A 12,658-nucleotide genomic window follows, 5' to 3' on the forward strand; every position below is an offset into this window, starting at 1 on the left:
TTAGATATCTGGTGATTACACACTAGGATTAGATATCTGTAGATCACACACTAGGATTAGATATCTGGTGATCACATACTAGCATTAGATATCTGGTGATCACACACTAGCATTAGATATCTGGTGATCACACACTAGGGTTAGATATCTGTAGATCACACACTAAGATTAGATATCTGGTGATCACACACTAGGATAAGATATCTGGTGATCACACACTAGGATTATATATCTGTAGATCACACACTAAGATTAGATATCTGGTGATCACACACTAGGGTTAGATATCTGATGATCACACACTAAGATTAGATAGCTAGTGATCACACACTAGCATTAGATATCTGGTGATCACACACTAGACTTGTGTGTATGATACACAGCTGACATGCTTTGATACCTAGTTACCAAATATCGTATAGTCATCTGATACATTTTGATCTGAACCTTCTCTGTTTATATTCCTTGCTCAACAGATAATTGCGATTGGTGTGTACATCCCAAGTCAATTCATTAATCTCATTGTTGCGAATCTACCTTAGTTTTCTTAAATAGCTTTCCAAGTAGTGGACTTTAAAATGTTTCATGGCATTTTAAAATTAAGCATCTGATTGTTTCCAGATTATTAATACTCTTCTTACTTACCATATTAAATGAAAATAATCTCACTCACTTCGACAGGTACCTGTGATTTAATGAGGCAAATCGGCACACATATAGCATTATAATTAGCAACTCTCTTTTAGAAATACCTTAGTAGATTAGGCGTTAATCACAGTCAGCTTTTGACTATATTCTTTTCATATAGCAGATCAAAATGTTGTCACGTATCCCAAATATTGGCTTTGTGGGGTAACTATGTTATAAAAAATGTTTTGTTTTTGCCCTGGGTGGTTATTCAATATATACAAATGTACGAAATACATATCGATATTTATAATAACAACTTTAATTGTTATGATTATATTTATTAATTTTTTACAGATATATTACATGACAAAGTACAGCAATTCAATAGCTGATCTTCTAATACCCGTTCTGACACGCGCGCTTTTTCACCTTTACTCTAATGTTCATATACACACAAATTCGATTATATTACAAGAACGATATAAGTTTTAGGCTAATTGCAACCATGGCTTGTTAACATTGTCAAACAAAATAATATTACTTATTTAGCCGCCTTTTGTTTTGGGATATCTCGCCTCTTGCGTGCTGTATACGCGAGGTTATTTCTTTTGTCCGCGGTGTACGCATTTCCAAGATCTCGCCTCTTGCGTGCCGAATATGCGAGCTCATTTCTTTTGTCCGCGGTGTACGCATTTCCAAGATCTCGCCTCTTGCGTGCCGAATATGCGAGCTCATTTCTTTTGTCCGCTGTGTACGCATTTCCAAGATCTCGCCTCTTGCGTGCTGTATATCCGAGTTCGTTTCTTTTATCCGCTGTGTACGCAAGGTCACGCCTTTTTCGTGCCGTGTATCCAAGTTCGTTTCTTTTGCCAGCAGTGTAGGCATTTCCAAGATCTCGCCTCTTGCGTGCCGAATATGCGAGCTCATTTCTTTTGTCCGCGGTGTACGCATTTCCAAGATCTCGCCTCTTGCGTGCCGAATATGCGAGCTCATTTCTTTTGTCCGCGGTGTACGCATTTCCAAGATCTCGCCTCTTGCGTGCTGTATATCCGAGCTCATTTCTTTTATCTGCGGTATATGCCAGATCACGCCTTTTTCGTGCCGTGTATCCTATTTCGTTCCGTCTTTGTGCAGTATATCCTAGTTCCCGTCTTCTTTGGGCAGAGTATGGGATTGGATCACCGATTTTATCCACAGGTTTGTCGTATATTGTATACGGAGGGACAATTTCCTTCGGAGCTGTTTTCAATGCCGCAAGGTTCTCTTCTGTCGTTCCTGAGTTAACATATAAAGTTTTTGTATTTTACAAACAGAAACTATATTGAAAAATTTACATCAATTTCTTATAAGATTCAAAAAAATGAGTCTTACGAATTTTTCATTTTATTAAGTTACTGGTGAGGTGAAGCGAAGAATTGCAAATGTCATAATCACATACGACATTGAAATGGATGTAAGATTTACATACCTTTGATATGTTTGTATTGCCTGTTGTTTTTGTTTTTAATTTTTCTTTTTTATCCAACAGCATTCTAGGCAACTGACATGGAAATCTGACAGACAAGATATTCACACCCTTACCAGATCTTGTGATATGTCTAACACCTGTCGTGCCTTGAATCTCTGATATCACAATTGAAGCACTTCTATATCCTAATCGCCAGGTAAATGTGCTCCCCTGGGTTTGTTCATTATTCATCAAAGAATTATGTCATATGTAGTGTGACGTCATTTATTAAAACAAGGTAGTTATAATGTAATGTGACGTCACTGATTATAACAGGGTAGTTATATTGTAATGTGACGTCACTGATTATAACAGGGTAGTTATAATGTAATGTGTTGTGTGACGTTTTTGATTATAACAGGGTAGTTATAGTGTAGTGTGTAGTGTGACGTCACTGATTATAACAGGGCAGTTATGATGTAGTGTGACGTCACTGATTATAACAGGGCAGTTATAATGTAGTGTGACGTCACTGATTATAAAAGGGTAGTTATAATGTAATGTGTAGTGTGACGTCACTGATTATAACAGTGCAGTTATAATGTAATGTGTAGTGTGACGTCACTGATTATAACAGGGTAGTTATAATGTAGTGTGAAGTCACAGATTATAACAGGGTAGTTATAATGTAATGTGTAGTGTGACGTCACTGATTATAACAGGGTAGTTATAATGTAATATTTTCTGTGACGTCACTAATTATAACAGGGTAGTTATAATGTAATGTGTAGTGTGACGTCACTGATTGAAACAGGGCAGTTATGATGTAGTGTGACGTCACTGATTATAACAGGGCAGTTATAATGTAGTGTGACGTCACTGATTATAATAGGGTAGTTATAATGTAATGTGTAGTGTGACGTCACTGATTATAACAGGGTAGTTATAACGTAATGTGTAGTGTGACGTCACTGATTATAACAGGGTAGTTATAATGTAATATTTTCTGTGACGTCACTAATTATAACAGGGTAGTTATAATGTAATGTGTTGTGTGAAGTCACTGATTATAACAGGGTAGTTATAATGTAGTGTGTAGTGTGACGTCACTGATTATAACAGGGTAGTTATAATGTAATGTGTAGTGTGACGTCACTGATTATAACAGGGTAGTTATAATGTAATGTGTAGTGTGACGTCACTGATTATAACAGGTTAGCTATAATGTAGTGACGTCACTGATTATAATAGGGTAGTTATAATGTAGTGTGTAGTGTGACGTCACTGATTATAACAGGGTAGTTATAATGTAATGTGAAGTCACTAATTATAACAGGGTAGTTATAATGTAATGTGTAGTGTGACGTCACTGATTATAACAGGGCAGTTATAATGTAGTGTGACGTCACTGATTATAATAGGGTAGTTATAATGTAATGTGTAGTGTGACGTCACTGATTATAACAGGGCAGTTATAATGTAATGTGTAGTGTGACGTCACTGATTATAACAGGGTAGTTATAATGTAATGTGTAGTGTGACGTCACTGATTATAACAGGGTAGTTATAATGTAATGTGTAGTGTGACGTCACTGATTATAACAGGGTAGTTATAATGTAATGTGTAGTGTGACGTCACTGATTATAACAGGGTAGTTATAATGTAATGTGTAGTGTGACGTCACTGATTATAACAGGTTAGCTATAATGTAGTGACGTCACTGATTATAATAGGGTAGTTATAATGTAGTGTGTAGTGTGACGTCACTGATTATAACAGGGTAGTTATAATGTAATGTGAAGTCACTAATTATAACAGGGTAGTTATAATGTAATGTGTAGTGTGACGTCACTGATTATAACAGGGCAGTTATAATGTAGTGTGACGTCACTGATTATAATAGGGTAGTTATAATGTAATGTGTAGTGTGACGTCACTGATTATAACAGGGCAGACGTCACTGATTATAACAGGGTAGTTATAATGTAATGTGTAGTGTGACGTCACTGATTATAACAGGGTAGTTATAATGTAATGTGTAGTGTGACGTCACTGATTATAACAGGGTAGTTATAATGTAGTGTGAAGTCACAGATTATAACAGGGTAGCTATAATGTAATGTGTAGTGTGACGTCACTGATTATAACAGGGTAGTTATAATGTAATATTTTCTGTGACGTCACTAATTATAACAGGGTAGTTATAATGTAATGTTACGTCACTGATTATAACAGGGCAGTTATAGTGTAGTGTGAAGTCACTGATTATAACAGGGCAGTTATAATGTAATGTGTTGTGTGAAGTCACTGATTATAACAGGGTAGTTATAATGTAATGTGTTGTGTGAAGTCACTGATTTAACGGGGCAGTTATAATGTAATGTGAAGTCACTGATTATAACAGGGTAGTTATAATGTAGTGTGTAGTGTGACGTCACTGATTATAACAGGTTAGCTATAATGTAATGTGAAGTCACTGATTATAATAGGGTAGTTATAATGTAGTGTGTAGTGTGACGTCACTGATTATAACAGGGTAGCTATAATGTAGTGTGAAGTCACTGATTATAACAGGGTAGTTATAATGTAGTGTGTAGTGTGACGTCACTGATTATAACAGGGTAGTTATAATGTAGTGTGTAGTGTGACGTCACTGATTATAACAGGGTAGTTATAATGTAGTGTGTAGTGTTATGACACCGATTATAACATAGTTGTTACATGATAAACACATATTTACAGTTATAGAATCGATAGCATACGAATTTGACGGCACATTGACCACCCTGTATAAACATTTAGTCATCGTCAGGATTGATTGTACAATGAATTTGTATGAATATTTGTATTCAATGTCCATATGCTACCTTTTGCGGACATAAATCAGCTGCCATTTCTAACTATATGCATAATACACATTTATCATATTGTCGCCCATTTCGTTTCAATACTCACCAGTGCCAGAAACAGCACTTCCACACAAGCAGAATATGACTAGAGTGACGAACGCACTCATTTTTGCAAATGATTTGCCGACGAAATACCTGTAACATATACAAGAATAAACTGTATCATTTATACAATAATGTATGAGCTATTCTTTTGTTTTTGTTATGTACAGGCACATTGCAAAACCTGAGGATTCTCCGATGTCAATGTGTCCTGGGTCGCTGACATAGCGCCGGCTTACACCACACATTTGGTTGTTGAAGTTTCTAAACGTAATAAATTTCAATGCATCCTGATCTGAAAACAGTAAGAACATAATCTGTTATCGAAACCGTAATTCTAACTCAAAATCGATCAAACAAAGGCAAGCTATTAAAAAAGAGATTCACATGGATATCCATGAAAGGTAAAAGCGTATGAAATGTTCATATCGCCAGAAAACTAGGCTCAAACAGATAGAAAAATGCTATTATCATCTTTATTTCATCATCACAACAGATTATACAATCATAATGAAATCGTAATGATGGTATTATACAAATAGACTCGAGATCGAATCTAAACGATGTGTGTGATTTAGTGGAAATCTCAATTACTAATCACAATAGGAAAATGCAAATCAATTCAGGTACATTTAACAAAGGAAAGCATAATGGTTTAATATAAGATACAATTACATTAAAAAGAAAATAATGATATGCTTTCTTGTCGTAATGGCTTTTGTCTCTCATTTGATGATACACTGGGCATTTTTGAAATATGATTGCCAGACGGAGTCCCGATAGCGCCAATGCAATCAAACCATAATTGTAACTATACAATCTACATAAAACGTGTATTAACGAATTGAAATCCTGTCTGATCCTTAGTACAAGTATCGTTATCAACTAGTCCACGATTATGACAAGGTTCTGTTTTTGTGAATGTTTAAGGGATACAATCAATTTCATTGTACAATGTACAGATTCTCTACTTTATGTTTTTTTTTATTAACAGTGTCCACTCTATGTGAGGTTTCGTTTGGTTTGTATTGCCTTTTAAGGACAGTCTTCCCTGTGTGCCAAACGCATGCGTGTGTTTTGACAGGCAGTGGTAGCTCGTGTTTGTTTTCCAATGAGAGTACAGAACTGATCCAGTCTTATACTACTACCTCACTGAAACATCCTGCCAGCATGTGAGAAAATCTATAAGAATCACGGTCACAACGTTCTCTCTTTCGGGGCTATTTTTTCTGGGAGCCTGAAGTTGGTTCCGAGTTCCGTTTAAGTAAAACGGAACTCGGAACCAGTTCCGAGTTCCGTTTAAGACCCGTTTAAGAAAAACGGAACTAGGAACCAGTTCCGAGTTCCGTTTAAGTAAAACGGAACTGGGAACCAGTTCCGAGTTCCGTTTAATAAAAACTGAAATACTATGAATTAGCTTTATTGATTAAAGTCCCAGTTCCGAGTTCCGTTTAAGAAAAACTGAAATATTATGTATTAGCTTTTTGTGATTTTAGTCCCAGTTCCGAGTTCCGTTTAAAATAAACGGAACTAGGAACCAGTTCCGAGTTCCGTTTAACAAGTTCCGAGTTGCGTTTAAGGTAATGTTGGTATTTATAAGCTTTACGGGTTTTGGTCCCAGTTCCGAGTTCCGTTTAGGAAAAACTGAAATACTATGTATTAGCTTTATTGATTAAGGTCCCAGTTCCGAGTTCCGTTTAAGAAAAACTGAAATATTATGTATTAGCTTTTTTTGATTTTGGTCCCAGTTCTGAGATCCGTTTAAGATAAACGAAACTAGGAACCAGTTCCGAGTTCCGTTTAACAAGTTCCGAGTTCCGTTTAAGGTAATGTTGGTATTTATAAGCTTTACGGGTTTTGGTCCCAGTTCCGAGTTCCGTTTAGGAAAAGCTGAAATATTATGTATTAGCTCGATTGGTTTTGGTCCCAGCTCCGAGTTCCGTTTAAGATAAACGGAACTCGGAACCAGTTCCGAGTTCCGTTTAAGAAAAACTGAAATACTATGTATTAGCTTTATTGGTTTTGGTCCCAGTTCCGAGTTCCGTTTAAGAAAAACTGAAATACTATGCATTAGCTTTATTGGTTTTGGTCCCAGTTCCGAGTTCCGTTTAAGATAAGCGTATATGGGTTATATTTTGGTATTTGACTATGCTGAAAATCTTGAAAAACAAAATAAATACAATTTTTTTTTTAATGGAGACGATTTGTTAACAAGAATACAAAATATCGCACGGAAACAAAGTTTAACGTATGAATAAATTTAATATTTTCAGTAGCAGATCATGTGAGCTCTGACTTACAAAACTCAAATGCAATCCCAAGCATACCCTCCTCGCGGGAACAAAGCAATATGTCTCTCCGAAACTTACGGGGGCGACATAATTAATGGTTATCATTTATTCGATTTATTTATATGAATAATTCCATTATTGATATCATTAATTCAAGGAATAAAGTGATATCAATACGAATTGTTGATGTAATTTATTCATTAAATGATATCATAAATTAGAATTCATGATATCGTTAAATCATTTAATGATACCATATATTCGAATTAGTGATATCACAAATTGTAGATTTAATCTAATCAATTAGTCTAATCATTGACAGCGAATAACAAGGAAGGCCTTTGGCAACAGCTCCGCGTATTTCTATGTTTCCATGTGCCAATGAAAGAACTGTTCAATATTATTCAATGAAATTGTATTTTTTTTTATTTGTGTTGAATAAAACTTCAGTAATACCAATTAAAGATTTTTTCCCAGTCGTCATATAGACATTTCACCTCAACAGTAGAAGCCATATTGAAAAACAAAATGGTGTATGAAATATACTTTGCAGTTATTGCTTTGTTTGTGTACTTTAACTTCACACATATAGATATATTAACTACAAATAAAAACTCATATATCCCTCCATGGAACCACATTTCGCGATATCTAGAAAGCTGCTTTAACAAACTACTTGTAATTTACGAAAGGGTAAAAAAAGGAAATGTACCATGAACGAAAACTGCGTTGTAACATTCTCTCTTGGAGGTTACAACACAACAATTTCTCGTAATTTTACAACACCAGTCGTGTTGTTATCCTTAAACGGAACTCGGAACTGGTTCCCAGTTCCGTTTTACTTAAACGGAACTCGGACTGGTTCCGAGTTTCGTTTTTCTTCAACGGAACTGAAAACCAGGACCAAGTCCCTTAAAATTCATACGTGAATGATAAATGACTTTGCATCCATTTGACACATGTAGTTTTTCTTCTTCAGATTCTGGTCTCATATTGAGATAAAGTACATAGAATATTTTCTTAAACGGAACTCGGAACTGGTTCCTAGTTCCGTTTAGCTTAAACGGAACTCGGAACTGGTTCCTAGTTCTGTTTTACTTAAACGGAACTCGGAACTGGTTCCGAGTTTCGTTTTTCTTCAACGGAACTGAAAACTAGGACCAAGTCCCTTAAAATTCATACGTGAATGATAAATGACTTTGCATCCATTTGACACATGAAGTTTTTCTTCTTCAGATTCTGGTCTCATATTGAGATAAAGTACATAGAATATTTTCTTAAACGGAACTCGGAACTGGCTAATACATAGTATTTCAGTTTTTCTTAAACGGAACTCGGAACTGGGACCAAAACTCGTAAAGCTAATACATTGCAGTTCCGTTTTTCTTAAACGGAACTCGGAACTGGTTCCGAGTTCCGTTTAAGTAAACGGAACTCGGAACTGGACCAAAACCAATCAAGCTAATACATAGTATTTCAGTTTTTCTTAAACGGAACTCGGAACTGGACCAAAACCAATCAAGCTAATACATAGTATTTCAGTTTTTCTTAAACGGAACTCGGAACTGGGACCAAAACCAATAAAGCTAATACATAGTATTCAAGTTTTTCTTAAACGGAACTCGGAACTGGACCAAAACCAATCAAGCTAATACATAGTATTTCAGTTTTTCTTAAACGGAACTCGGAACTGGACCAAAACCAATAAAGCTAATACATAGTATTTCAGTTTTTCTTAAACGGAACTCGGAACTGGGACCAAAACCAATAAAGCTAATACATAGTATTCAAGTTTTTCTTAAACGGAACTCGGAACTGGACCAAAACCAATCAAGCTAATACATAGTATTTCAGTTTTTCTTAAACGGAACTCGGAACTGGACCAAAACCAATAAAGCTAATACATAGTATTCCAGTTTTTCTTAAACGGAACTCGGAGCTGGGACCAAAACCAATAAAGCTAATACATAGTATTTCAGTTTTTCTTAAACGGAACTCGGAACTGGGACCAAAACCAATATTCTTAAACAGAACTCGGAACTGGGACCAAAACCAATAAAGCTAATACAAAGTATTTCAGTTTTTCTTAAACGGAACTCGGAACTGGTTCCGAGTTCCGTTTATCTTAAACGGAACTCGGAACTGGCTAATACATAGTATTTCAGTTTTTCTTAAACGGAACTCGGAACTGGGACCAAAACTCGTAAAGCTAATACATTGCAGTTCCGTTTTTCTTAAACGGAACTCGGAACTGGTTCCGAGTTCCGTTTAAGTAAACGGAACTCGGAACTGGACCAAAACCAATCAAGCTAATACATAGTATTTCAGTTTTTCTTAAACGGAACTCGGAACTGGACCAAAACCAATAAAGCTAATACATAGTATTTCAGTTTTTCTTAAACGGAACTCGGAACTGGGACCAAAACCAATAAAGCTAATACATAGTATTCAAGTTTTTCTTAAACGGAACTCGGAACTGGACCAAAACCAATCAAGCTAATACATAGTATTTCAGTTTTTCTTAAACGGAACTCGGAACTGGACCAAAACCAATAAAGCTAATACATAGTATTTCAGTTTTTCTTCAACGGAACTCGGAACTGGGACCAAAACCAATAAAGCTAATACATAGTATTCAAGTTTTTCTTAAACGGAACTCGGAACTGGACCAAAACCAATCAAGCTAATACATAGTATTTCAGTTTTTCTTAAACGGAACTCGGAACTGGACCAAAACCAATAAAGCTAATACATAGTATTCCAGTTTTTCTTAAACGGAACTCGGAGCTGGGACCAAAACCAATAAAGCTAATACATAGTATTTCAGTTTTTCTTAAACGGAACTCGGAACTGGGACCAAAACCAATATTCTTAAACAGAACTCGGAACTGGGACCAAAACCAATAAAGCTAATACAAAGTATTTCAGTTTTTCTTAAACGGAACTCGGAACTGGTTCCGAGTTCCGTTTATCTTAAACGGAACTCGGAACTGGGACCAAAACCAATAAAGCTAATACAAAGTATTTCAGTTTTTCTTAAACGGAACTCGGAACTGGACCAAAACCAATCAAGCTAATACATAGTATTTCAGTTTTTCTTAAACGGAACTCGGAACTGGACCAAAACCAATAAAGCTAATACATAATATTTCAGTTTTTCTTAAACGGAACTCGGAACTGGACCAAAACCAATCAAGCTAATACATAGTATTTCAGTTTTTCTTAAACGGAACTCGGAACTGGGACCAAAACCAATATTCTTAAACGGAACTCGGAACTGGGACCAAAACCAATAAAGCTAATACAAAGTATTTCAGTATTTGTTAAACGGAACTCGGAACTGGGACCAAAACCAATAAAGCTAATACAAAGTATTTCAGTATTTGTTAAACGGAACTCGGAACTCGGAACCAACTTCATGCTCCCATTTTTTCTTGTACTTTATAGTATTCTTTTCATTCGTTTTCTATTTATCCTAGAAATAACCCATTTTAAAAACCTTCTCTTACTTATTCAGTTAAATCCTAACTAGTGGTGAAAATATTAAAACTTGTATAATTACGGATGCGTTATTTCATCAAGACAATCAATCTACTATAGATAGAAGTTTTACTATGCACATGTTTACAGTGTATTCCATTTTAGTGATGATTCCAAATAATGTATTCAATGTATTGTTTATGTCTATATTTTCGGCACTGTAATTTATCTTTGTATATTTATCACTGTGATTTATCTGTTTATATTTATCACTGTAATTTATCTCTATATATTTATCACTGTAATGTATCTCTTTATATTTACAACTGGAATTCATCTCTGTATTTTCGTCTCTGTAATTTATCTCTGTATTCTAATCACTGTAATTAATCTGTATATTTATCACTGTAATTTATCTGTATATTTATCACTGTAATTTATCTGTATATTTATCACTGTAATTTATCTTTGTTCTTTCGTCACTGTAATCTATCTCTGTATATTCATCACTGTAATTTATCTCTGTATGTTTGTATTTTATGTCCATTAATTCAATTTTAATCGCAGATATTTGCTTTTGCATATATTTGTTGAAGACTTTAGACCATTCATTGGCGTATAGAGGTAGATTAAATAGAGATATTATTTCCTTAAACTGAACCAGTCATCTGCTATTTCTCTGGTCTGTCTTCCTGGGTTAAATCATGCTCGATGTTTAATGTTGTTATGTATTTAAACTGGTCAAAGTTAACCATTTGTATGCGAAATTGATGTTCAAGTGTAAAGTAACAAAGTGTAATAAGCCCTAAACATTGAACATTGGCAACATAATGCTTATCACGACTTCATTCCGTGAACAAGTTCAGGTTAAGAAGAGAAAAGCGCATTTTTGAATATAAGAAAAAATAGAAAACGATGACAAAACAATTAGAAAATGTTAGGACTGGCATTTCAAAAACGTAAAATTAATTGGTACATTGTTTTGGTTTCTTTGAAAATTCAATAAATGACATTTCCATTCTAATTATAATTAGAAAGTTGAACAGAACAACTAAAAAATTGTTGAAATATTTGTTAACAGTCTAATGCCATACCTTTTTTGTTAGCAGGTAGCCTGAGTGGTGCGTGCTCTCCAGTACGTGTAGAGGTCTGTGTTAGCGGTATGTTTATGACAAGTTTACAGTGTGCTGTCTGGACTACTGTAAGTGGTTGACGAGAAAGTTTTGACAACACATTACTCTTCACTGTACACCACATTACCATATCTCGAGATAAACACATCAGTCAAACACGATTTAGATGTGACCTTGGGAGCAAAAACATTTTTCTATTGTCAGACCCGTGATTACTTAATTTTTTTTTAAGTACACGAAGTTTGATGTGTAATATAGAATTCACAAAGTGTAATGTGTAAAATTAATAATTAAGTTAATTATTACAAAAAATATCAATTTTTCTCTCATTTTGAAATAGATGGTCGCTTAGTAAAATTGATATAACGATCAGGCAGTTGCTGATGAAAATATATATTGGGTGGTTGGATTTTTATTAATCTCGTCAAAAAGATCGGTGACGTTAAAATCTAAAAGTACAATAAAACAAGATGACCGCCATTACCATTTGTCGCTTGGAGAAAAGAGGAACATTTTATAATAGAGACAACGTGGACAGTTCGTGGAGGATTATAAACAATAGGATTTATATATTTGTACGTAGCACAAGTATAATCTACGATGACAATTTAACACTTGCTAATCTAGCATTACCAAATCATTACCTACAGTCATGCCTGGTATGTAGACCACCTGTAAAGCGGTTTCAGTATGTCAATTTATCAACAAATGAAAAAAAATATAAC

The 12,658-nt window shown here is 35.0% G+C and overlaps 1 protein-coding gene across 1 annotated transcript; it reads right to left on the reverse strand.

Annotated features, from left to right (window-relative positions):
* Positions 1-929: 929 nt before the first annotated feature.
* Positions 930-12,012, reverse strand: LOC117343788. The gene is made up of 3 exons (XM_033906286.1): positions 11,895-12,012; positions 5,034-5,122; positions 930-1,905 (listed from the first exon to the last, which is right to left on the reverse strand). The coding sequence occupies exons 2-3, from the start codon at positions 5,092-5,094 to the stop codon at positions 1,172-1,174; spliced, it is 795 nt and encodes a 264-aa protein (XP_033762177.1). The 5' UTR covers positions 5,095-5,122; positions 11,895-12,012; the 3' UTR covers positions 930-1,171.
* Positions 12,013-12,658: the final 646 nt, after the last annotated feature.

Source organism: Pecten maximus, chromosome 15 (assembly GCF_902652985.1).
Source record: "Pecten maximus chromosome 15, xPecMax1.1, whole genome shotgun sequence".
Lineage (NCBI taxonomy): Eukaryota > Metazoa > Mollusca > Bivalvia > Pectinida > Pectinidae > Pecten > Pecten maximus.

What these genes read in the sequence shown, in the direction of transcription:
- LOC117343788 (XM_033906286.1), bottom strand. Translation starts at nt 5,094, where the DNA reads ATGAGTGCGTTCGTCACTCTAGTCATATTCTGCTTGTGTGGAAGTGCT. An exon ending in AAGTGCTGTTTCTGGCACTG is followed by an intron (nt 1,906 to 5,033) that starts GTGAGTATTGAA and finishes ATGTTAACTCAG; the next exon opens with GAACGACAGAAGAGAACCTT.